This window comes from Molothrus ater, chromosome Z (assembly GCF_012460135.2).
Source record: "Molothrus ater isolate BHLD 08-10-18 breed brown headed cowbird chromosome Z, BPBGC_Mater_1.1, whole genome shotgun sequence".
Lineage (NCBI taxonomy): Eukaryota > Metazoa > Chordata > Aves > Passeriformes > Icteridae > Molothrus > Molothrus ater.
Window position 1 is genome coordinate 23564802 of NC_050511.2, and position 25584 is coordinate 23590385.

General features: G+C 37.8%; 1 protein-coding gene across 1 annotated transcript; it reads left to right on the forward strand.

Annotated features, from left to right (window-relative positions):
• Positions 1-280: 280 nt before the first annotated feature.
• On the forward strand, positions 281-25378 carry WDR41 (WD repeat domain 41). The gene is made up of 13 exons (XM_036403787.1): positions 281-375; positions 4334-4449; positions 7320-7368; positions 9049-9180; positions 9574-9636; positions 10096-10207; positions 11533-11595; positions 13341-13451; positions 14802-14986; positions 17797-17918; positions 18907-18995; positions 22507-22640; positions 24455-25378. Exons 1-13 carry the CDS (start codon positions 325-327, stop codon positions 24605-24607), a joined length of 1380 nt encoding a protein of 459 aa, XP_036259680.1. The 5' UTR covers positions 281-324; the 3' UTR covers positions 24608-25378.
• Positions 25379-25584: the final 206 nt, after the last annotated feature.

Below are 25584 nucleotides of genomic sequence, written 5' to 3' on the forward strand. Positions count from 1 at the left end.
CAAAATGGCAATAAGATAACTGTAATGTGGTAATACGCAATATGGTAATATGGCAAAAGGTAATAGCATAAATCTTCTCTGACGTCGGAAGACAGCGAGGTAAAAGGCCAGTAAATATTTCACTTGCCCGCCGTACGAGGCCGCGCAGTAACACCGGCGCGATCCTCGCGGCGCACCGCTCGGTCATCGACTGCTCCGGCCGCGCCCGGCCCCGCCCGCCGGCGGGCGGGTGTCCGCGCGGAGCTCGATTGAGCAGCCTGTCCCTCAGCTGCCGCCCCGCCGGTGCCGCAGGAGGGCCCGGACGCGGCCCTGGGTCCGGTCTCCATGCTGCGCTGGCTGATCGGCGGCGGCCGGGAGCCGCAGGGCTTGGCCGAGGTGAGACGGCTCCCTGCGGAGCCCTGCGCTTGGGGCTGGTGATGCCGTGAGGTCGGGATGCGCTGGGTTATGGCCTTTCCCGCTGGGTGCGTCTTGGCCCCGGGATGAGCCGTGCTCCGGGCCGGGTCTCGGCCTGCGAGGTAATCGGACTGATAGAACGGATTACGAGCGTCCTCGAAGAGAAACAGGGGAGCTGGGAAAGCACAGAGGCGAACCTCAAGGCCTGCGACTAGGTCTGGGCACTTCAGTTCAAGGAGGACATTGAGGTGCTGGAACGTGTCGGGAGAAGGGGAACAGAGATGGTGCCGGGTTTGGACCACAGGTCCTGTGTGGAGTAGTTGAGGGAGCTCCGTTGGTTTTATCTTGGGGACAAGGAGGCTCAGGGGAGATCTTGTCGCTCTCTCCAGCTACCTGAAAAGAGAGGGTAGCCCTGGGAGTTGGTGTCTTGTCCCAAGCAACCCGTGACAGGATGAGGACACAGTCTCAAGCCGCACAAGGGGAGATCCAGGCTGAGCATCAGAAATAATTTCTTCACAGAAAGAGTGATTGGATGTTGGAATGGAGTGCTCAGGGAGGTAGTGGAATCACCATCCTTCGAGGTGTTTAAAGACTGGACGTGGCACTCAGTGCCGTGGTCTCATTGACAGGGTGGTGTTTATCATAGGCTGGGCTCGTTCTCAGGCGTCTTTTCAAACCTAATTGATTCTGTGAACAGCAGAACAATCGAGCTAAGCTCCTGCTTTGTGGGAGTTTGGTGTGTAGCTTTCGTGCAGTTCTTGCAAGTCCTGCTTTCAGGACTCTGAGGTCGATAATGTAAGTTATAGGCAGTAAGTTGTTATTTATGTGTCACAGTAGTTTGTAGTAGTTTACCAGCATTTGTTCTTAGTACGTCATCCATTAAATATGCTTTGTTGTGGAGTGTACTATACACTGACATCCTTGCTGCTGCTCAGATTAAGAGTAATGTTACTGGATTAGACGGAGAAATTTCTGCAATTTTCGTGTCTCTAAGAGTCTGCTGAAGTTCTCAGCATGGATTTAACAAGAGTTAATTAAAAGTATTGCTGCACTCCATGCACTTAGTGCTTTTGTAATCTAGGCATGTATGAGGAAATAATTGTTTTTCATTTACTGCTCATGAGCAAGTTATGCCAATATTATGCTTGACTTTAAGGGTCAGTACTTAATTTGGGTCTGCACCAGGTTGGAATGATGATGTGTGGAAATACCTCTGACTTTTGTCATCAGTCAAAATGCCAGTTGGATTGCAGTCACATTTGCAGGTTTGCGTGCAGTTGTTTTTAGAAGGAGGATAGGGAAATACGATGCAGTTTTCTAAGATGTGCTAGAAAACCGCATTATTGTGTGTCCCTCTCCAAAGTTTGACTTCAGCTTTGGTTTATATACTGTGATTTAATAAAGCATGAGCATAAATCAAGGTGTGGCCCGCTTCTTCCATTCTGCCATTAATGCCTTGGTTAAATCCAATCCAGGGGACTTTTGTTCTCATTGTTTTGCTCTCACAGAGTTGTGGAACAATAGTACTAATTTTGCTTCTCAGCTGAAAATCTGAAGAACAAGTATTCCTGAGGGTTAGTCCCTAGACTTTTCCACCCTGCATGGTGTAATATTGTTTCATTTAATAATCTTCATCACCATTAATTCTTCAATAGGTAAGAAAGCCCACAGCAGTGTGTGGGCTGTGGACTTAAGGTGCTTGTTTCCTGTGCTGTGACTTCAGGCAGATGTGTTAGAGTGGCGTTGCACTGGGTGAATAGAGGGATCCTCTGGCAAAGCTGTCCTCAGTTTGTGAAATGGAAATTTCTCCTTACTTGTTTCTTTTTTTTTTTTTTTTTTTTATCTGTGGAATCAGAATCTCTTCAGTTGGTGGCCAGCCATGGTGTTATCTTAGTCATGGTGGCTCTGTGGTGGGAGCACTTCAGTGCAGGATCATCGTGGTCTATAGGAGCTAATCTGTCATGCTCTATGATCCATACATCAGTATTCCTGTGTACTCTTGTATCTGTGTTTTTCATGAATAGCTTTTGAAAATCCCACTTTTTAAATGCTTCACATCTTGGGAAGTTTTTAGGTTGAGATGAATTTTTTTTTTCCCTGATTACTGTAATGTTGCTTGCAGGTCATGCATAAAAGTATGCATGTTGGGAATAGATTCCATTAACATCAGTATCCAGATTTTACCTCCAGAAATTTGGTGTTGGTACAGGAGAATCCAGTTAGTAGTTTGTATAATAAAATAGATTTCTTCAGAGAAAGAACATTAATGTAACCCAACACTTGGGTAAATATTAATGAAGATCTGAAGAGAGCACAACTTGTTGTATGACATTTCTGGGGAAAAAGATGTTATTTTGTTCTCATATATAAGTACCTTACCAGCCCTGTACCTTTCAGTATTCACAGGCATTGTTAGAATTAAGATTAGACATATTGTTCAAAAGAAATAACATCATCTTGTATTGAATAGGAAGCAACATCAGACTGTAAAATTGGGATGTTAATGATACAAATTCTGAGTTTTTCAGAATGGTGTTAAAATTGTTTTCTGAATGTATGTTTTCTGATTGTAGTATTGGTATACTGAAATTTCCTTAGGATTTTTAGAACTCTAATTTTTTTAAAGGAGTGGTTTTGATTAGCTTATAATGAATGAACTCCAAGTTATTTAATTTGTTATTACAGCCATGCAGATTCTACTTGCATTATCTTAAAGGGGAGCTGCTGTTCTCATGTGATTGCACAAAATGAGGAACAGTTGCTTCATGAATTGCATCAGGTAGCACAAAAGCAATATAAAATCACAAGAGCTTCATTTAAAAATTAAAAACTCTTCATTTTAAAAATAACAACAGGTTTCTTTCCATCCATATTTATTAACTATGTTGTTCTTAGTTCCTGAGGAATAATATCGTAGTACCAATATCAAAGTAATAGAAAATAATTTATTAATCCTGCAAGAAAAAGTTCAAGTTTCTGAGGATGACATGTTTGTCTTTCATGTGTCATGTGATGGATATTGCACAGTGTTCTGTAGTTGCTGTTTTTACAATGTACATTCTGTTGAAGTTCTCAAAGAAAGGACAATCTTGGAAATAGTATGATGTTGACTGTTGTTTAAAATAAATCTAGAAGGGAGAGAGTCCTGTCACTATTTAGATGGTTAAAGAAAAAGTCTGGCAAGTTGTTTCAGAATGTTTCAGATCTTAATTACAAAAAGGTTGTCTTGAAATAAAATGACGATTGAGATTGGCAGAACTATTCTGCCTTAAAAATGCAGCTCTATGCAGTATTTTATTGACCCTACCTAGTGATCAGCTTGCTCCAAGTGATCGATTGTTCTTTTAATTAATAGTCTAGTTGGGGGTAATTGCAGATGCTGTTCTATAAAATGATTAATCATTCTCTATATTTTTTTAAGCAGTTTGCTGTGGTATTTTGTGAATAGAGTACCAGTGGGTGATTTACGTATTATGCAACAAAACAGCATTTGTTCTTGTTTGTTTTAAATATGTTCTCTTTATATAGGATTTTAACATTGAACAGTAGATGAAAGATATGAGAGGTTCACAGCCATCCCATAAGAGGTGTAATTTAATGACAGACTGAATGTATGGTGAATTGAGTCATGAAGCTGGCTTCACATGACAGCTTATAACTGAGCTGGTTTTCATCTCACTGTATCAGCAATTAAATCGGTACAGAATGTTTTTGTTGAGAAGAAAATGCTATATTGTAATTTAAAATACATTCTATAGAAAGCTATTATTTATATGAAATAACAGGAAATTATATTTTATTATGATTTTCATTAAAGCAAAATGGTATTTCAGAAACTTTACACATGGGTCTGTATGTAGACTGTTAGACATTACAAAGACCTGATGAAAATAATTATGTTAGTACAAAATAAATTTACTTCCTTTTTTATGAATTTTAGAAATCCTCTGTACAGACAATTGGTGAAGAGCAAATACAGAATCCTTACACGGAGCTCCTTGTGTTGAAAGGTCATCAAGATATAGTACGATTTCTAGTGCAAATAGATGATTTCAGGTATGAAATGCCATTTCAAATTGTTTCACAGTGTCCTTGGCAATATGTTTGTAAAAATGTAGTAACATTTTAATCCTGTGTTTTTACTTTTGGGGGTGAGAGCTTGAAAAACTGGTGTTAAGTCAAGGGATGAATACTCCCTTCCTATGTTACTGTATCTTTTGGCTTCTCTTTTAAGTCAAACTTTAATGAGAAAATAATGATCATTATGTTATGTTTCTCAGTACAGATTCATTTGTTGTAAGAATTGCCTTTAGCTAATTCATCTGTTCTTTTTCAGTCTATTCCTGGTCTGAGTGCTGCCTTCTGTACATGCATAGATTCTTACAGAACAATATGCAGTCTGCTGCTGTTCTGACAGGATGCATGTGTCCTGTGTTTCTGAATTGAGGATAGCTGTTGTTTTACCTTCTGGTTCTACGAAAGAATGTAATAGACTCCTACAGATGTGCTGTAGAATTGGACATGACATCTTCAACAATGGGTGTTGCTTTTCCTTTCTTTCTGATCTTTTGTTGCACTTCTTTTGATGCTATAGTGCTAAATTCACTTGAGCTTTGGTTAATGCATTTTTTTTAGCTTTGCAAGATTTAAAGTTTTAGCTACTTTATTCAGAATGACTGCTTAGCAAAAGTCACTGTATGCCCGACCTCTGCGTTACGTGTCTCTTCCAGTTTGATCTGGTTCAACTTGCTATATTTCTTTGAAACTGATAGTTCCTTTGTTTCTCTCCTTCAGGTTTCAGCTATATGCACCTTTCTGTATATTTCCTAACAATCTCTATCTGTAACTTCTGAAGACTGAGTTATCTATCTTCTGAGGACAGAGTTATCTAAAAACTGGAAAACTGGTTAAGAAGATGAAATAATTGTATTTACCTTTGTAACTTAGGAAGTGTGACTGAGAGTATGAATTATGATAGTTGGACATTACAAACTAGTTTCTATTCTAGTTTTTTCTAAATTTACCTTGCATGTTCTTTAATTTAACATAATTCTATGAGAGAAGGATTCATTTTCTGCTTTAAAAGTAAGGTTGCGGAGTCTTAATTCAGTCATAAAATGTAGTGACTCTTAACTGATGTGGAGAATTAAATAGAAAATGTTAGTGACTAAGAACATAAGTAATAGGCAAGATTAGCTCTGTTAAGGAGATGTAGTAATTTATATCTTTTACCGATTAGATATACAGAAGGGAAATTCTAATATAGTCATCAATACACTGCATGAAGTTAACATGGCCTAGAGTTTGTTTTATATCCTATAGGTGTTTTGTGATGGAAGATTCTGAAGATTCTCTTCCTCCCCATGCACATTGATTGGAAGAGACCTTGCTAGTGGTCTCTTCCAGTTCAGAAATGCCCACAGAATCTTATTTTCTAATATTATATATATCTATATATATACATAAATAAAATTTCACAGAAGACTCCATGGAGGATTTTTAGCTTGCCAGTTTTTATTTTTAAATGTTATATATATATATAAATGCATGTAACTTTCCTGAATATATATATATATATAGTCAGGAAAGTTACATGCATTTTTATAACATTTATTTTTCTGTGTAGTAGTCCACCAGAAGATTCATATAAAAATGGAAGAATCTTCTGTGGTTTCTTCAGTCTTTTTTTTCCCCAGACAACTTAGTAAAATAACCCTTTATCAAAGTACGTTTTTCTCAAATGTAAACTGAATATGTGTAATTCATCTTTGTAGAAACACCACAGTATTCTTAGCTTGCACATGCAGTCTTATAAAAAGAAGTCTTTTTCCATTTTGGGCTTTGTTATTTGGTGGCAGGTAAATTACTAAAGCTAAAATAATGATAATCATTGTAAAACTAAAGCCTTAGTGGTGATGTTTAAGATAGGTTGTGAAATAGTATATGGATAATGAGCGAATTGTGTAGCTGGTTAGTATTCTGAGAGTTTGAGGAGTTTAATAGAGTTGTTTCAGTTGTTACTGGCAGTAATTCTAAATTTTATTTATCAAGAATATATTTTCTATATTGTTAAACACATGATAATATTTTTCACTTAATTCTTTTCCGTAAGACTACTATTGTTACTCAAGCTTCTGAAATGTTTTTGTTTAGTTTCTGCAGCTATTCCATTGTGAGCTTTTTGTCAACTATTGTAAGCCAAGTTTCACGCTTCAGGTCTTTAGATAATATCATCTTAGTGAGAATTTTACAGAAGGATTTTCTTGTTTTCTCAGTGGCTCAGCTAAAACCAGTGAGTGGAAAATTTTCTCATATTGGTTTTTGAAGATACTAAATAAATCCTCTATGAATGTAACAGAAAGCTGGTTGGTTTTTTGGGGTTTTTTCTTCTTTGCTCTTGTACTTTTTAAACATGAAGTAAGGCTCATATTGATTGGAAGATCACTAAAGAAGGCTAAGTCTCAGCAAGAGTCTTCCAAAAACTGGACTGAGGTAAAATTGCAAGTAATACTCTAGCCTTTGACACATTAAATTAAACAGAGTTCATAACACATTTTAAGAATAGATTTTTTTTTGATCATTTGACCATTCTTTGCTCCTTCAGGAAACAGACAAGGTTATAGATGATGGTGATCATGACTGAAAAAGACCGAGGTGACCCATGAAGACATTTTATAACACTATTGGAATTCTTAAGTCTTGTTCTTATATTAGGTATATGTTGATAATCACCTATTTAAATACACTATTTCAGTTTAGAAACTGTAATTAGGATTTCAAATACATGTTTTTTCTTTAAAGACTGAATCTGATATATCTTGTAAATATTTTTACTTCTGTAAGTATTTACTGCTTTTCCATTACATTATGCTATAATGAAGTTTTCAGTTTGTTATGGTTCTTTGTTTGGTTTGGTTTTTTTCCAGGTTTGCATCTGCAGGAGATGATGGAATCATATTTCTGTGGAATGCTCAGGTTAGCTGTCTTTTTTAGGGGTGGCTTGTCTGCTCTGGACAGGGTAGATGTTGTAGAGAAGAGGTGGAAATGTCTAGGAGCAAAAAAAGCAGAATAAATAAGGATTGCTGCAGAGCTACTGTTTGAAAATGTTTTTCTGTTTAAAAGCAGAAGTGTGAAGTTGTGATTTTAGTTACTCTTTGAAAGTATGTTCTGTGTTTGCTGTAAATGCTGAAATGCTGACTAGTAACTCAACAAATATGTAGCAAGATCCCAAACTTGCCAGGATTTTTATATACATTTAAGATTTAAATACATTTCAGTGACTCTATTAGTAATTCCTCTTTAGTATGACTGATTAATGGAGAGCTATCACAAAATTGTATTTAAAAGATTCCAAAGTCAGTAGGAATGAAACATTTCACGCCATGCATGAACATGCCCTTAATTGCTTGCTGTGATAAAAAAATCTTCTTACAACTTTTGAAAACCTTAATAAGACATTAGTTTTATCATACAAATAGTGCTCTGTAAGTGTGACACCTGCTGTTTTGCTCTACTGCTCTGTTTCTCTGTATCGTTGACAGCACTGCAGAGACAGTTACTGCAGAGAACCGATGAGCATTAGACCTAGGTTAGGGAAGTCTAGTATATGAGTTACATTGCTTAGCAAGAAGTATGAAGGTTCTGCAATGTATCAGTCATTCAATTGAGGAAGAAAAAATAACAGACTTAAAATATTCTTTTAAATATAAATAAGAATTGTTGCAGAGCTACTAATTCTGAAAAATTTCTGTGACATTTATAATGGTCAGAAGGAGAGACTTGAAACTTTTGAGCAGTTTCTGCTAGTGCTTTGCTGGTTTTGAAAGCTTTTTATAATTCTATAATTTGTAAAAGTAAAGGGATTTTAGTATTAAAACCCACATGTGTGAATTTATATGCACAGTATTCTGAGCAGCTTGTAAACATAAAACTCATTTGGATATCCAGCTTTATGAACTGAGTTCCATTTTCTATTTCTGTGGGAATTCTATTGTGTTTGTTAAAGCAAATCTTTGCACTTTTAATTTAAAACATTAATCCACATTTGTCAAGAAGTTTGCAGTTAAAATTACCCTGTATTTTAGCTGTATTTTTGAAATGCCAATTTGTTTCTGCTTGTTTGTTTGTAGGGTTTTTCCATTTACTTAAAATGTTAGTAGAAATAGCTGTAGTTGTCTAAAGCACCCACTTGAATCTATAGACAATGAGCATAGTAAGTAAATCTGGCAGGAGGTTGGCCATAAATGTATGTCAGGTTTTTCCAATAGTTCAAAAAAAATTCATTTTCAATTAAGGGTTTGTCAACAAATCTGAATTGGTGTAGGATTTATTAAGAAGGATGATTAGCCAATATTTGCCTTAAAAGTAAATGAGTTTAATACAGAATTGTGTTCTTAAGGGCTTTTAGAGGTTTTTTACTCAGAGAATAATTTCCATTATGTACTACTTCTTTAAACTTACTCATAGTGTGTTATTTCATTTAAGATCTTGAACAGTACTGAAGGTAGTAAGTAGAAAATCCTTACATTTCTTAAGAAAGGGCAGTTTTAAACTCACAGTAATTCTTGCTTTAAAAAGTAATTTAATACCTATATTTTCTGCTATTGTAGGCATTTTCCTATTTTAACCTTAGTTTTCCATGATTTTATTTTTCAGACTGGAGAAAAACTTCATGAACTTCATGGCCACACACACAAAATTACAGCTATAGCACCGTTTTCTTCATCAGATGTTGCTGAAGAAAAAACTAACTTGATTATAACAGCATCAGCTGATAGAACAGTTATTGTATCCTTTGATCTGGAGAGAATTTAAAATTCTATGGACTTTTTGTGGCTTTTACTTCTAAAGATAGCACTGACACAGGCTACAGCCCATCTCAAACTTTAAGGCTACCCATACCCACTAGGTGTAATTGGATTACACAGGGGTTTCACTAGTTATTGTTCACATGTAGATACATCCCTTGCCACAAAAAAAATGAATCCATAACAGGCCTTTTATGAATATAAATATTTGGCCTTTATGAATATATAATTTAGGCCAAATACTGAGAAGACTGTCAGGGTTTGGGAGACTGAGTCTGCATACCTCTCTCCTAATCTGTCATTTAGTTACCAAAACAGCATTTTCATTTATGATACATAGAAACCTTTCAGTTTCCTTAATGAATAAAGACAGGTTTGGGACTGCACTAGTGGCAGACAGGTTCAAAAAGTGTCATGTTTCCAGTCCACTGTAAAGGTACTGAAGAATGAATCCCTATGAATGTCCGTTGTTTTGTTTTATACATTAAGCTATTATGTCTGGATCATGGGTCATGTGGGCAGGTTTGTTAGAATGAAAGGCATTGCTTTATTTAAGAATAGGTACATAATGGCTGAGAAGTGGGCATAATTCTTAATTTGGTTTTGGATCTCTTAATACCTCAGTTTTCTTTTTGAGAGGAGGTAGATCAAAGGTAGTGGTGTGACTTGGTTTTATTACTGTGTTGGAAAAGGCAGCCTACAACATTTAAAGTTTTTGCACTGTTGATGAAAAATTTAACATATTAGTGTGTAATGAAATATGTATTTCTCAGAGACCTTGATACTGTATTTCGTAGTACTTACAGATTTATCTAACTAAAGCTCATGATCATTTCACTGAAAAATTCCCTGAAGAACTTTTGCAGGAGACATATATCTGGTTTTTGTTCTGCAGTGTTTGACAGTTCTTCAAAGACTGAATGTATGGTTGTCTGGAGGGAGTGATCTATGTGTTTGGAACCAAAAATTAGATCTCTTGTGTAAGACCAGTCATCTTACTGATGCAGGTAAAAATGGAAATTACTCATTATAGTTGTTAAAGTGCAAGTAAAATTGATCTGTATAATGATGCAAAACCAACTTGGCAAATTCATTTTAATTCTAATGATAACATTATGTATTAGAGCCACTCTTTATTTCTTTAAATGTCAAATTTAATAGTTTCTGAACTAAGACCTCTTTTAATGTTCTGTGCTGTGTGAATTTTAGAATATCTCAGATCTCAGTAACTAGTACAGTACATTGTCTTGAACTACAGGGCTAGAGCTCAGATACTGATTCATGTGTTTGCTGTAACATGTACCAGATCCTTTGACTGGCTTTTTGTCTGATTGAGTGGGAGTTTTATTATATTTCTAGAGTGAAAATTTGTAATAGCAGGACAGTAAAGACTATTTTTTTTATTGTTAAGAATCAATACTTTTGATGTAGAAAATGCATGTTTCGATAGGAATATAATAATCAGAAATCCCTGTCAATCATGCTTTTCTGTTAGTGAACTTCTATATTATCTGTCCATGTGAAGAAAATTTTTCATGTTATTGCTGTACTTTACCAAGATGCTTACGAAGCTGTGAATCACATTCAAAGGTGGAACTGATATTGGCCTTATTTTTGTCATAGAATAAAGTACTGGTAGGCAAAGCCTCCTAAGTCCTTGAGGGTATTAATAGTTCTTTTGGTTCAATGTGAAATATCATGCTAAATACCAGTTGGACTGTGGTGCTTAGTATGGACTACTGTTGAAACTTTGGTACAAGGAATCAACAGAATGTGTGGCATGGGCCCTCTCTTCTGTCCTAATCTCTGACTTCCTTTGTGGGGAAAGAGGTTGCTTATTCCTTGAGGAATTTTCCTCTAATGGTGCTTTGTCAGAGGGTGGGGAAATTTTGTGCAGGATGAAAACAGATGATAGCAAGCTGGGCATTTTATCATATGCTTTATTCTTCTTTGTCTTGCTCTGCACGTTATTTTAGAATTGTGCACACTTGAGATAGTATCAGTATCTGATTTTGGTAGTGCCTGTGTTTAGAGCTGCAATAATTGTCATGGTGTTTTTAATACTGTCCAGGATTAGAACACAAATATCTTAATTGTATGTAAAATAAAAAGATCATTTAATTTCAGCTTCACCACAATTTTGATGTTCAGAATTCTGCTTGATTCAGACCAAAACTCCCGACCTTACCTCTGTTTGAGATAAACTATTCATGTCTGATGTCATTTAACTTAAGTCAGTAGACTTTGGTTTTGATAAGTGGAAAGCAGATTGTTAAGAATTTTATTAATAAATAGCAGTTTGTTGTGTTTTCTTTTCCCCCTTTTTTCAAAGGCATCAGTGCTTTGGTTGAATTGCCCAAAAATTGTGTTGCAGCAGCAGTTGGCAAAGAGCTAAGTGAGTATCTTGCATTTTCCAGTGTTCATGCTCTTCCATAAGAGCTGCTTATCAGAGATATGTTTGAAGACCACTCTGCTGAAATTTTATAGGAAAAGTAAATGGTATTAGGGTGTAGTCAGCAATGTTTTTTCTTTGACCATTGACAAAGAGGACATTATACTAATCTTACTCAAGAATTTTTGGAAATATGCATCATATACAAAACAAAATGTTTCTGTATTTAGAATTATAGAATTACTAAGATTGGGAAAGACCTCCAAGATCATTGAGTCTAAGGTTTGACCAGTTACCACCATGTCAACTACCATAGAACTAAGTACCATCTCCAGTCATTTCTTAGACACCTTCAGGGGTGCTGACTGCTCCACATCCCTGGGCAACCCATTCCAATGTCTAATTATTCTTGCAGTGAAGAGATTCTTCCTGATGTCCAACCTGAACCTCCCCTTGAATAGCTTGAGGCCACTTCCTTTTCTCCTGTGACTTGTGGCCTGTGGGAAGAGGCCAATGCCCACTTTGGCATGACCTCCTCTCAGGTAGTTGTAGGAAGTGGTAAGGCCTCCTTTTACTCCATGCTAAACAACCCAAGCTCTCTTCTCATAAGACTTGTACCCCAGACTCTTCACCAACTCTGTTGGTGTTCTGTGAACAGACTCCAGCACCTCAATATCTTTCTTGACATGAGGGACCCAGAACTGAGCACAGAACTTGAGGTGTCGCCTGAAGTGGTTGTTGTGGCCTCACCAGTGTGGAGTACAAGGGGACAGTTGCTGCCCTGGTCCTGCTGGCCACACTGTTGCTGATGCAGGCCAGGATGCCACTGGCCTTCTTGGCCACCTTGGCACCCACTGGCTCACGTTGGTCAAGCAGGACCTGCCTTTCTTAAACCCATCCTGTCTGAGCCTGATTCCCTGGTTGTCCTGTATGTGCTGTGTGATTACACTCAAGATAATTTGTTTCATCACTTTACCTGGCACTGGCGTTAGGCTGACAGGCCTGTGGTTCCTTCAGTCCTCCTACAACCAGGCATGTAGATGGGCATCACATTAGCCAACCTCTATTTGACTGGGACCTTCCTGATAAATGACAGAGATTGGCTTGGTGAGCTCTTCTGTCAGCTCCCTCAGTGTTAGTGCCACCTGTCCAGATCTGATTATGGCAATTGACATTTGTTCTTCTGGAGAAGGTCTGGAATTGCTTATCTGAGTTGTCAAGATATTCAGATTCTCTAGAGCTTCCTTATCCTGGGATCTGAAGTATGAGGTATTGATGATCTCTAACTATCCAAGGCTATAATGAGTAGCTTTATAGTACCCTTGAGATAGAAAAGAAATTCCAAGACCGATTAAAATAAAGTCTTAATTTCTGACAATATTGGTTGCTTTACTAGAGGATATTAATATTAATTGTTTTTGAATGTTATTGTTTCACATAGATGAGTCCTCAAGAAAACATATTTCACTTGTACTAACTTATCCATAAAGGTGTCTGATACTTTTCACTTCTGGTGTTGACCAATTCTCTGAATTTCAGAGTTACTAGGCTGAAGTGTTTTATCCTATATTTGCTGAGGCCTTAATGGTAACACTGAAGTAAGGGCTTCCTGTTTTTTGATTATAAGTGGCTCTTATATGGTCTCACAATGTTTAATTTGTGTCTCTAAAAATGTTGTTTTATTTAAACATAGCTCCATATTATTCCAAATGAAAAAGCTTATTTAGACAATTTTTCTATCTTTGAAGTTATTTTTAGGCTGAGTGCTTCTAACAATGGGTATGAAGGTTGGAATATTCTTGAAGTAAAGCGCCTTGTTGAACATCAGGATAACATTTCATCATTAGTCAGTGTTAATGGTAAGAATAATTTTATAATATTACTGGTTTTGTTAGTTACCAGTGGGATATTTCACCCATGGAGTTTTTATTTGAACTAAAGTTTTAACTGGAGTGAAACTTAGTAACTAGTGGATGTACCTTTTTGTGTAGCTGCAAAGGTAGTGATGTGACAAAGTACACTTTCTTTATGGATTAACAATTAAATGAAACCAGATGAGTTGTAATGTAGAAGAGTCAATGTCATTGATGGAAATGGAACTCTTGGTCTTTCTATTGTGGAAGTTAAAAATGCTACTTTTTTTGTCTTGTTCCTTCTTATTCTTAAAATGGGATATGCAATGCCATATCCCTTGCAGCTGTAGTCCTAAGGTAACTGGAGATTCTGAGTGTGCAGATGTGAGCCTGCATGTAGAGCCTCTATAGAGAGGGTCTGGAAGCTGATATGATCTATGCTGCTCATTAGGGTAATACTGAAATAATACCTGAAATTCTATCTGCTCTGCTGCAAGCATCAGCCCTTTCTACTCTTCTTCTTCCCTTTTTTTTTTTTTTTTTTTTTTTTTTTTTTTTTTTTTTTGTTTGTTTGTTTGTTTTTTGTTTGGTTTTTTTTTTTTTTTTTTTTTTTTATGGAGCAACCCCACAGCCAGGAAAAGGTATTACTGGTGGGATAGAGAGTGTTTATTTATCCTTGGCTGTATCTCTGTCTGCCTGGCTGGCACAAAGAGGTTGTGTTACAGAGGTAACAACAGGCTGGAAAAAAGAAAACTTGGGTTCTATGGTACATGTTTCTGAGCTTAACTGTTGCCATTATTTTCTTCTTTTTGATTATGAAAGGCAAGCAGTGTTTGGCTTAAAAAGACAAGATGCTACCTGCATTAAGTACTGTTGTAGAAGTTCCTTTCCATGTGTGATAAAGTCATGAGCAGTTACTTCAATATTGCCATTAACTCATTCATTTAATTTGTGGTCAGTATTTCTATTTAGGGCAAAGATGTACTTTGTTGTGTCTGGGGGATGTTGGGGGATGCTTCCCCAAGGAATAGAAGGGCTTTTTATGTAGAAATGAAGTTCAAATATTTGTACACACTTCTGGTGGTGTTCCTTGCCTTTGCAACTCTGTGCTGTGCTCTGTGGCCAGTGAATGTTCTTCTTCCTAATTCTAATTTTACATGAGCACTTGTCTGAGCTATGTTAGGTAATTTGATGAGTATTTACTCAAAGAGAGAGGTTTTTGTCCAGTCAGTTATGCACTGCACAGTGTACATAGCTTTATACATAAATGGGCTGTCTTTCTAGGGTTGTAGCTTTGTGTGAAATTTATTTTTTTAATATCATGTGATTTCTATGTGTGTTTTTTTTCCCCTTCAGATTTGACTTTTGTGACAGGTTCTCATATAGGTGAGTTAATAGTTTGGGATTCGCTTGACTGGACAAAGCAGGCATCTGAGTGCAACTTCTGGGACTCCTCTGTCCATCCAGATGTACAACCAGAAATAAAGTTATCCCAAAGCCCACATGAAACTTCAGTTCAACACTTAACATCTGATGAGGAGGTAAAAAGCTTCAGAGTAAATTGCTTTAAGTAAGCTAGGATGATCTTACCACAGAAGACTGAGTGGTTTATATTTTCAGTTTCCTTGTTATAATATGAGAGACTTTTTTTAAATGTGCACAGCTATTTTTTATGGTCAGTGGTTTTTATATAAAATATTTGCTGTTGACCTATATGAAGGGTTTAATATGTTGATGGTATGGAAACTAACATAATGGACTGTCACAACAGCATTTCTTTTTGACTAATAAAGATTTATTACTTGTTTAAACTACCACTAGAGAAAAGTAAAAATGGGTGTGTGTTTTGATGGCATCATCTTTTGTAGTCCAGCTTCTGGAAATACAGTTTTCCCAGTAATCCACCTGTTTGAGCAGTTACAGCTGAGGTTACTGTGAGAATACTATGGGGTACTATTTAAGAGTAGGCGTATGTCTATGCTTAATAGTAAATCAGTATTCCTCTTTCTGTTCAGGGGGACTATACAGAATTGTATACTCAAATGTTTCCAAGATCCTGTCTACTATAGTCATGCTTTAGAGATAAATTCTTGGTCAGAATACTCAGAACTCAGTTATCATACAGCAAACACTAAAAATACTCAGGTTGATATTTAATTTTGTGAAATGTTACCAACATTTCACAAAATTAAATGTGGCAAAATAAAAGATCTTTCAATGTTGAGGTACTCTGGGATTTTGTTTGGGGCATTGTAGGTCTGTTATTGAGAATGATTAAGAAAGAGATTCTTGGAAATGGATTCAGATATATAAGCTGTAAAAACATAAAAGCTGTGGAAAAGCCTGAATATAGGGTAAGGACCAAACAGTCACCTGACACATTTGCCTCTTTCTGAATAGAACTTTCCTAAAACACTGGAGTGAGAAATACTGTGAGAAGTTGGGGGGCCAAAAAAGATTTGGCTGCCCTTAAAGGTGGGATAAACAGTGTTTTTTTTTGTTAATGCTTATTTCTACAATGAGCCAAAAATGGATTTTATTTAGGACAAGTTCTGTAATTTAGCTTCAGAACACTTAGATTCCATGCTTGAAAGCTACATATGATGTGTTTTAAGGGAGTAGGAAAGAATTTGAGGAAGGACAGAAGTTTTCAAAACATTCAGTGTGGAATCTGGGGCTGCTGTCTTCCATTCATGAGACTGAACTAAATAAATAGGTGTGATTTTTTTTTTTTAAATTGTGAGAGTTTTGAATGATGGGAAGAAAAGGTAGTTCTAGTATTACATACCAGAATAGGAGGTGCTTTTAAGGTAGTGCTGTCTTTATTGTAAAGCTCCTCAAGGAGCTTAAAGTGTGGTGCAGAAATGTATTTGTCTAACATATTATTTTGTAATGTGCTATCTCAAAGCAGACCACTGCTTTTCATGTTAAAAAATAGCATAAAATATATGTTTTCTCTGTCTTCCAGACTTGGTAGTTAGGTAGTTGGAGAAGATACACTTGTCTAGTTTGACACTGGGATTGTAGGCAAAACATGATTCAGAAACAAATGGGATGGTAAAGGTTTTCAAAACTAGGAAACAGTGCTGAGGAGTACATCTGCTGTCCTGGTATGTGTGTTTAGCTTGCCTGTTAATAGAACTGTACAATTTATGCTTTGTATGTTTTATTTTCTTGGATTTTGAGTTGACCAGGATTTTGCCAGGGCTTGTGAAAAAAGAATAGTGCTCCATGAAGAGCATCTTTTGCAAAGCTCTAAGATTGTATGGCTCAAGTTGGAAGAGATATGTGGAAAGCCATTGCATTTGAACCTTATGCAAAACTAAGATAAGGGGCTTAGTGGTTTGTTTTTTGTCTTGATTTCCTATTGGTGGTATCAGAAATCTGTTCAGCTTCAGTGCTCCCACAACAGATACATGTAAGGGGGAAAAAAAAGAATAAAAACCTGAACAAAGAGTTTTGAACAATGTCAAAACATTGATGAATATATACAGGAAACTTTAGTCAAAAGACCCTAGGCTACGAGTTGTACAAAATGTTGACAGACATGTAGTGTGAATTGTATATCAGATATTAATGTTTGGGTTGTGTAAAAGAAGCTGGCTGTTCAGGGAAATGTTCCTGAACACTGTCATCTAAACAAGGCATGTTCAAAACTGCAAATATGTACTGAATGGAAACCTTTTGCACTCTTCTGGTACTGAATACTAATCATGTGTACATACACAGGATTGTACACTTGTCCTTTTTAAGTTCATCAAAAGACATGAAGCAGTCCAGTTCCAAAGATCTGTAAACTGTTTCTGGTGTCTTAGGGTCATGATGGTTATGAGATGGAATGCCTGCAATCTTTTGAAGAAGAGCATTGAATGCAAAATGGAGTATTGTGTAATGCTTTGCTATGAGAGAGTTCCTTTTCTGAATTCATTAGAGTTCAAATGCTTGAGTAAGGTCTCTTTATCCATCTCTGTCTTCAGTTAAGAGTAATAGTAGTTTTTCTTGATAAAACAAGGGCTTTTCAAAACATGGGACAATATTTTACTGTAAGAACATGAGCATTTAATTACAGAAGTGTATTGATTGGTTGGTATCTTTAGTTTCTGCTTAGACTCTGAAGAACAGGATAAAAATACAGACATAAAATTACTGCTTAGAATATAGGATTATATCCCACATTTGCTTTTAAAAAATCCATCTCTTTTTATAACTTGCTAATTTCATATGTTTGGGATAAAGCAATAACATGAGGATAGAAACAAGCTAGGTCATAGTATCATTGGAAATCCATTATATGCAAGGTGATCCTTCAGTATCTGATTCTGTAAGTTGTTCTATTGAATTTTCTTTCCAGTGTGTGTTTGCTGCTGTTGGGAAAGGCATATACGTATATAATCTTCAAATGAAGCGTGTGATTGCCTGCCAGAGAACTGCTCATGACTCCTCTGTGCTGCACATTGAGAAGCTTCCAAACAGGTACAAAAAACATAGTACATTTTGTTAATGCAATAAAGAAAAGCAAAACCTGGAAGAGTGACTAGAGACAGACTGCAAAGCTACATTGGATTTCTAGGGCAGGGACTTGATTTTCAGTTTGAGCTGCTTTTATTAGGTAGAACTTGTTGATCTAATTTTGGAAAATTTGTCATTGTAATTCAGTGGGAAAACCTATATTCCATTATGGCTGGTACACAGGCTGAAAATATCTCAGCTATTTTCAAAATCAGATTTGATGAAGCACTTTTGTTTGTATTGTGAAAATATAGCTTAATGGCATTTTGCTAATAGAAAGCAAAGGCATATAGCATATATTTTTCATTAAATATTTTATAACACTTGAAATGTTTTAACAAAAAATAATAACTTGCAGTTTTTGTTTCTTAGTGCAGTTTCTAGTTTGAACTTTTGACAGCCAACTTGGACAAGTTGCTGCATATATATGTATATGCTGTAATATATTATAGATAATAGTATTAGATCCCATTATGTGCTTGTTCAATGGGGCAAAATCTGCCAGAAGATAAAAACTGAGGCCTTGGTCTTGTAACTGCATGTATGCTAAGCTGTTCTAAATGTGTAATGAAACAGAGTACCTTTCCTTTCATTATTTTTCTGTAAGAAAAATAGGGCTTTGCTTAATGAAAGTAAACTTACAGAAACCAGTTAGAGGAACTGTGTTTGCAGAGTCTAGACTGGTTGTGTTTTGGTTTACATAGTGGCATGGTTTTAATACGGAGTTGAAAAGGTTTATTTTTTTCCACTTATTCTAAATATCTGTTATACTTTGTTCTGCTACTAATGAATTTTATTTTCTGTGGAACATCTGTACACCCTGCTACATTTAAGAGTTCTAGTAAACTTGTATAGAACCTGAGGCACTTACTGTCTCTTTCATAGAGGCATGACAAGGTGATTTGCACAGGTAAGTATCCATGCTAGTGTTGCTTACCAACTGTTTTTACAGGCAGCTGATCTCCTGTTCAGAAGATGGCAGTGTGCGCATTTGGGAACTCAGAGAAAAGCAGCAGCTGCCAGCTGAACCAGTTCCGACAGGTTTGCTAGTAGTGGGGAGTGAAAGGAACATTTAAAAACTCAGTATTCACCATATAGGAATAGAGAGGCTTTCAGGCTTTGTAAAGAGAGATAATGTCTTGTGTTTAACCAACTGATTACAGGTGTGGGAGGGAAACTGAAGAGAGTGTAGGTGTTCAAGTACTCCCAAGATCTGATATGGGATGATAGAAGATCCAGTTGAAGCAATTCTGTGCCATAAAGCTTACTTAAAATTTACAGTTGTATGAGCCAGTTAAAAAAAAAAAAAAAAAGAACTGACAAACCTTGATCCTTTCCTCCTTGTACCAAACAGTATTGAATTCTATACCGTACAAGAGTAGGGAGCTTATGATGAAAGCTTGCAGATAAGCAGCTGGCAGCAAAAAAAAAAGTGTTTTCCACATCTCCTCTTTGAACTTAGAATTATATTGGGACATAGTTTGGAGCTGTATCCAAACTCACATACTGCCTCTGGGCACTGCGGTCCTCAGAGCTAGTTGATTGTGTTACAGGGAGCATTTTCCCCAAGTAAAGACATCCACAGAATCACAGAATGGATAAGGTTGAAAGGTTCTACAGTGAGTCATGTGGTCCAGCCTCCCTACTCAAACAGGGTGATCCTGGAGCACATGGCACAGGATTGTGTCCAGATGGTTTTAGAGTATTCCCAGTGAGGGAGACTCCACAACCTCTGGGCAACCTGTTCCAGTGTTCAGTCATCCACACAGTAAAGAAGTTCTTCCTCTTATTCAGGTGGAACTTCCTGTGCATCAGTGTCTGCCCATTGCCTCTTGTCCTACTACTCAGCGCCTCTGAGAAGAGCCTGGTCCATAGTCTTGTTACCTCTCTTCAGATACTGTTAGACATTGATGAGCCTCTCAAGGCTGATCAAGCTCAGTGTCCTCAGCCTATCCAGATGCTCCAGTCCTCTCATTATTTTTGCAGCCTTCTGCTTGACCTGCTTGCTTGTCCTGAGGAGTCCAGAACTGGACACAGCACTCCTGGGGAGACCTTGCTAGGGCTGAGTACAGGGGCAGGATTATCTTCCATGACCTGCAATGCTCTTCGTAATGCCCCCCAGGATACCATTGGCATTCTTGGTCACAAGGACACACTGCTGGCTCATGGACAGCTTCTTGTCCACCAGGTTCTTCTCCACAGGACCCCCAGGTTCTTTTCCTCAGAGCTGCTCCCCAGCAGGTCAGCCCCAGGTACCTGAGGCTGTTTCTCCCCAGGTGCAGGATCCTTCATTTGCCTTTGTTGACTTTCAGATGGCTCTTCTCTGCCCATCTCTCCAACCTGCCAAAGTCCTTCTGAAGGGCTGCACAGCACTCCAGAGCGCTGGCCATTCCTCCCAGCATTGTGTTCTCAATGAATTTGCTGAGGAGACACATTCCACCTTTTACAAGTCAAGAATGAAGTTCTGTATTAAACAGTTAAACAGTTCTGTATTAAACCTTGGAGGACTCTGCCAGTGACAGGGCTCCAACTGTGCCACTGATTTTGAGCCACTGGGATCTGTTGTTTAGCCAGTTCTTGATCCACATCACTGTCTACTCATCCAGCCCACATCCCTGAGTTTGTCTATGAGGATGTTCTGGGAGACAGTGTTGAAATCCCTGCTGAAGTCAAGTAGACAATATCCACTCCTTTCCCATCATCCATCCAAGTAATTGCTTCATTGTAGAAGGCAAATAGGTCAGTCAAACATGGCTTACCTTTATTGAAACTGCTGCCTGTTCCTGATCACCATCTTGTCATCCATGTAGATAGAGATGGTCTCCAGAATTAAGTGCTCCATCACTTTCCCAGGGATTGAGGTGAGGCTGACAGGCTGGTAGTTTCTCTTTTGAAGACCAGGGTGACATTTGCTTGCTTCCAGTCCTCAGCACCTCTCCCAGTCTCCGTGACCTTTTAAAGATGATCATGAGGAGCCTTGCAGTGGTGTCCACCAGCTCTCTGAGCACTCGTGGATGCATCCACTCAGGGCCCATGGACTTGGAAATGTCAGGTTTGCCTAGATGGCTTCTAACCTAATCCTCCTTGACCAAGGGAAAGTCTTCCTTCCTGGTCTTGTCACTGAAGACTGAAGCGAAGTACAGTACCTGACTTCTCTGCATTCTGGTCTACAGGGTCCCTCCCTCCATTTAGGAACAGGCCTACATTATCCTTAGTTTTCATTTTGTTCTTGATGTATTTGAAGAAGCCCTTGTTGTTGTCTTTGACACCCTTGGCCAGTTTTAATTCCAGATGGGTCTTGGCCTTCCTTGTCTCATTTTTACTTACTCTTACAGCCTCTCTTTTTCAACTTGCCTGACCCTGCTTCCATCTCCTGTGTATTTCCTGCTTATGCTTGAGTAATGACAGTTCCTTTGTAGTACTTGCAACTCTTTGGCCAAGCTCCCCTGCACACTGGCAGTTGGGATCTTCGACAGGTGCTCTGGACAGTATGGTTCGTATCAAGGACTGGGAACAGTAACACAGTTGCTCTTCTGTAGGAATTTTTTGATTCAATATGTGAATAATTTTCCTGGTGTATCTTGTTTACCTAGCTGTTCATCTCTTGTTGGTAACTTTTGAAAATGTATTTTTGCTGCCTAGGTTGATTTAGAAACACATCTTCAGGAATATTCCATCTTCAGCATTGCTGGTGACAGGCTGATCTACATAGTGACAAGGGGTGTTTGGTTTCACATTATAAATTTATAACTTCTATGAATTAAGATGTTTGGAAAAAACCTTAGGGAGATACTGCTATTGATTTGCACTCTTTTTATTTTAGGGATCCCCTGAGAAGCTGTTCATCTCACCAGTTATCTCCCTTGAACCAGGACCATGATTTAGCGCAATTCTAGTTTTATGTGCTGATAGGGCTGAGGGAAGGATTGGGAATAAAGTCTGAACTGTGTTGTCAACAGAACCCAACCTTCTTACTTGTGTCAATACTATTACACAGTTCTGGGGCTGTGGCTGTGTTCTTTTGTGCAATCTAAATGGAACATGTGAAGTACTATCTTTACACTCCACATTTGCTGATAGGTTTTGCTGAAGGAAGGAGGCAATGAGCCAGCACTTAGATGCTGTAGTGCAGAACATACAGAGGAGAGATTGGTGCCTCATTTTTGTGCTCTTTGCACAAGTAAGAATTTAAGTGGGCAGAGCAAAGATAAACACCTGCATAAACTTGTCCTGCACCTACCTTTGCTGTTCAGTTCATTCTTTTAGGAAGTCTTTGTATTTGTTCCTAAATCTGTATATTGTCTCATCCAGGTGTGTAATTCAGCATGTTTTTTAAATTACATTAAGTGGGACAAGTAGCTATGTTTCCTTCTTCCCTCAAGATGAATAATCCAGATGCTAAAGAGCTGCACAGTACAGTGCTTTTGTCTTTGCCATACAGAGTGTTCAGCTTTTAGATTTTATATGGCTTTTGTAGTTCTCTCTTTAGCTAGAAGAAATAAATTGTATTTGTGATTTTTATCAAAATAAGAGATTTTTTTTCCCCTCTCAGGGTTTTTCAACATGTGGGGATTTGGAAGGACAAACAAGCAGGCAAACCAAGCTGCTAAGAAGATGCAGGAGAATACACCTGTGTATTTCTTGGAGCTGGTTGGTGATTTGATTGGTCATTCATCAGCTGTGCAGGTAGGTCAGCTTTAGTAAGAATGAGAAAAAGTGGATGTTAGTAAGTAACATAAATTTGACAGTGTTTTTTGAGCTGTAACTTTTGACTGTCTGGCTCTGGAGGCTAGGAGCACATTTTGTGGTATCTTTAGTGCAGTGTGAAAATACTCAGTATACACACTGACTTAATATTCTAATGACAACTTGCTCACTGATGCCTGAGGACTGTGTTTGCACATAAATGCTAGAGATAATCTCACAGAGTATTTGCTTCATTTAGAGACTGCAGGCAATACAGCTGGGAACGTGTACATGACCCAGACTTCATCTGAAGTTCACAATCTAAAGAAGGGCTTCTACAAAAAAAACTGAAACCAAAACACACAGAGTTATTTCTTAGCCCTCTGTGCTGTGAGCATTAAGGAGGTCTTTTAACTTAAGCAGTACTACCAGTATTGTTCCATGCTTCTGTCTGCCTAAAATAGTGAGTGTTCATTTTAAATGGCATTTTCCCTCCACACTTTCCTGTCACAAGGTATTGAAGTAACAAAGCACTTCGTTACAGTGGACTTTTACGTATGTTCTTGGCAAGAGCAGGGAGAAGGGCAGCCAGAAGGGGATAGCGTGGTTCTGGAGTAGCTTTGCTCACAGGCATTCATGAGGCAGACTGGATTTCAGACTGCTGCTGCTAAAACCTGAAAGCTTTTCTTTAATAGCTAAGGTGAACCTTTCTGCTAAAGGGATTTCTTCAAGGCTCTCTTTCCCTTTCTGCCATCTTTCTTTTGAAAAACTGTTGAAGGGGGGGTCTTAACCACTTGTAAAGTTGCTCTCTAAGCAAGAGGGCATAGTGTGTAATTCAGCAAGAGAAACAAAGAAGGTGAGAGGCATACATTGGGTCTTGGCTGAGATGCAGAGCAAAGGAGTAATGGAGATGATGGTGGATGTGATTTCCTGCAATGTTCTACATATGGAAAATTTTGAATGGATTTTTTAAACTCTGGGAATATGGGAGCTGTTGAGGAAGAAAATGTCGAGTAGTGATGAAATGTGATGGCCAAGATGAGGACTTGGCAGACTGTGTCTGCTGGAACCCTGTAGCTAAGGGAGCTTTCCCAGGGCAGGTAGGTTTTGGCCTGAATGCTTCCCCTAGACAGATCCCTTTTACAAACTGCAGAATTAGGGCATTGTGAGTATGCGATAGTGACATCACTGGTTCCATTGGCTGTCTTGTTGGACTGCAGTTAGTGGTTAATTTTAGGCAGTCTTGTGATGATCTCAGAAGTCAGGGGTTAACTCATGATTTGTTAGCTCCATTGGTCTTGCAAAATCCTTCCTCTGGTGCTGTACTTCCCTCCAGTAATATGTTTCTTGCTTGTTTGACTTCCTCTGTGTGACTAGGCATGTGTCTGTCACAGCTGTTTGTCCTTTGATCTTTCCAGGCCTGCTGCTAACTCTGTGTTGTAGGGGGGAGGGGGGACAGTGTACCCAGTGAACAGAACACTTCTGTTCCCAAGAAACCAGATCAGAGTTTGTGCAAGTCGTTCACTCTTCTACTGCTGACTTGAAACAAGTTTCTTCAGAATTCTGTCCTTTAACTTACCTATCTGTAAGGCTTTTTTTAGATGGAGGTCTTTCAGTATGAAGTGACTAATGAGTTTATTTCTGTGTAGCAGTTTTATGGCATCTCTAACATACAGTATGTAATTTTGTATTCCCATTTAAAAGCAGAGCCATTTCAGATACATATGTTTGTTTAATCCAGCTATACACTAAATAAATAAAGCAGTTGACCATCTTATGCAAGCGTCGTGGTAATAATAGTTGTTTCATTGCAGATGTTCCTGTACTTTGGTGAACTGGGATTGGCTACATGCTCTGCTGACCACCTCATTATTTTGTGGAAGGATGGTGAACGAGAATCTAGCCTCCGCAGTTTAACACTATTTAAAAAATTGGCACAAAACGGTGATTTGCAGCTCAAACTTTAAATTGTTTGAATACAGGCTGTATATATGTAAACTGGATGTGTTTTAAATATGAGTGTAAAGAATCTGGGAGTCTGACTTCTAGTAGGGCTTACACTTAATGTCATGTGTTATATTGGGACTTCTCTTAGTTGCTACTCTTATCAAAGGGGGATGTTGCATTTTGTTATGCTTTGTCAGCAGAAATGGTGTTCTCTTGAAAGACTGAAGGTAATGATGACTCATTAAATATTTTCTAATATTATTCCAAATGTTTAAAATTTTCATGGGTGAATGTCAAAATTAAGACTTGTGAAATACAGTAGATGGATCATAATTAAAGCAGTTGAGGGCATCCACAATGCTATATGCAGGAAGAAGGCACGGGAAGAAATCTGCAGCTTCCTGTTCTAATTTATTTCTAGAAGCTAAACTTTCCTCATTGATGGCTCAGATTTGTGTGTATACAGAAAGCCCTGAAAGAAAGCATTCTCAAATAGAAATTTTGCACTTTTGGTTAATATCCTTGCACCAATGGTAAGAAAAAAAAAAAAAAAGGTAGGTAATGCCAGTTTCTCAGGTTCTAATTTTTGGCAAACTGAGGTACACAGAAGCTGTTTACTAGTAGTAGCTGCAGTTTTACTTGGATTAGCCTATGTTACTGGACTTCATACAGCATTACTATTACACCATTACCAAGTTTAGCATGCAGTGTGAGTAGTTTAGCTTAGTCTTTCCATAGTGCATTCATCAAATTAAATTGTATCTAATAAAAAGCATTTGCCTTACCATGAATTTTCAGAATCCTTTCTTAAGCAGTAGGAGTTGATATTTCAATAGTAGTGAAACTGTGTTTTGCCATATGAATACTAAATTCTCAAGTCTGACTGCTGAGAAACCTGCACCAAGTTTGTAAGGTAAATAGTATTTCAGGGTTAAAAAAATAAGTAGCTAAGTGCACAGATACTAAGAGTCTGTAATAACAGCAGCTAAACAGGAGT

Bases quoted from the DNA above. Each gene is read 5' to 3' on its own strand.
- WDR41 (XM_036403787.1), top strand. From the start codon at position 325: ATGCTGCGCTGGCTGATCGGCGGCGGCCGGGAGCCGCAGGGCTTGGCC. The intron at 376-4,333 runs GTGAGACGGCTC...TATGAATTTTAG, and splicing joins AGCCGCAGGGCTTGGCCGAG to AAATCCTCTGTACAGACAAT. The intron at 22,641-24,454 runs GTAGGTCAGCTT...GTTTCATTGCAG, and splicing joins GTCATTCATCAGCTGTGCAG to ATGTTCCTGTACTTTGGTGA.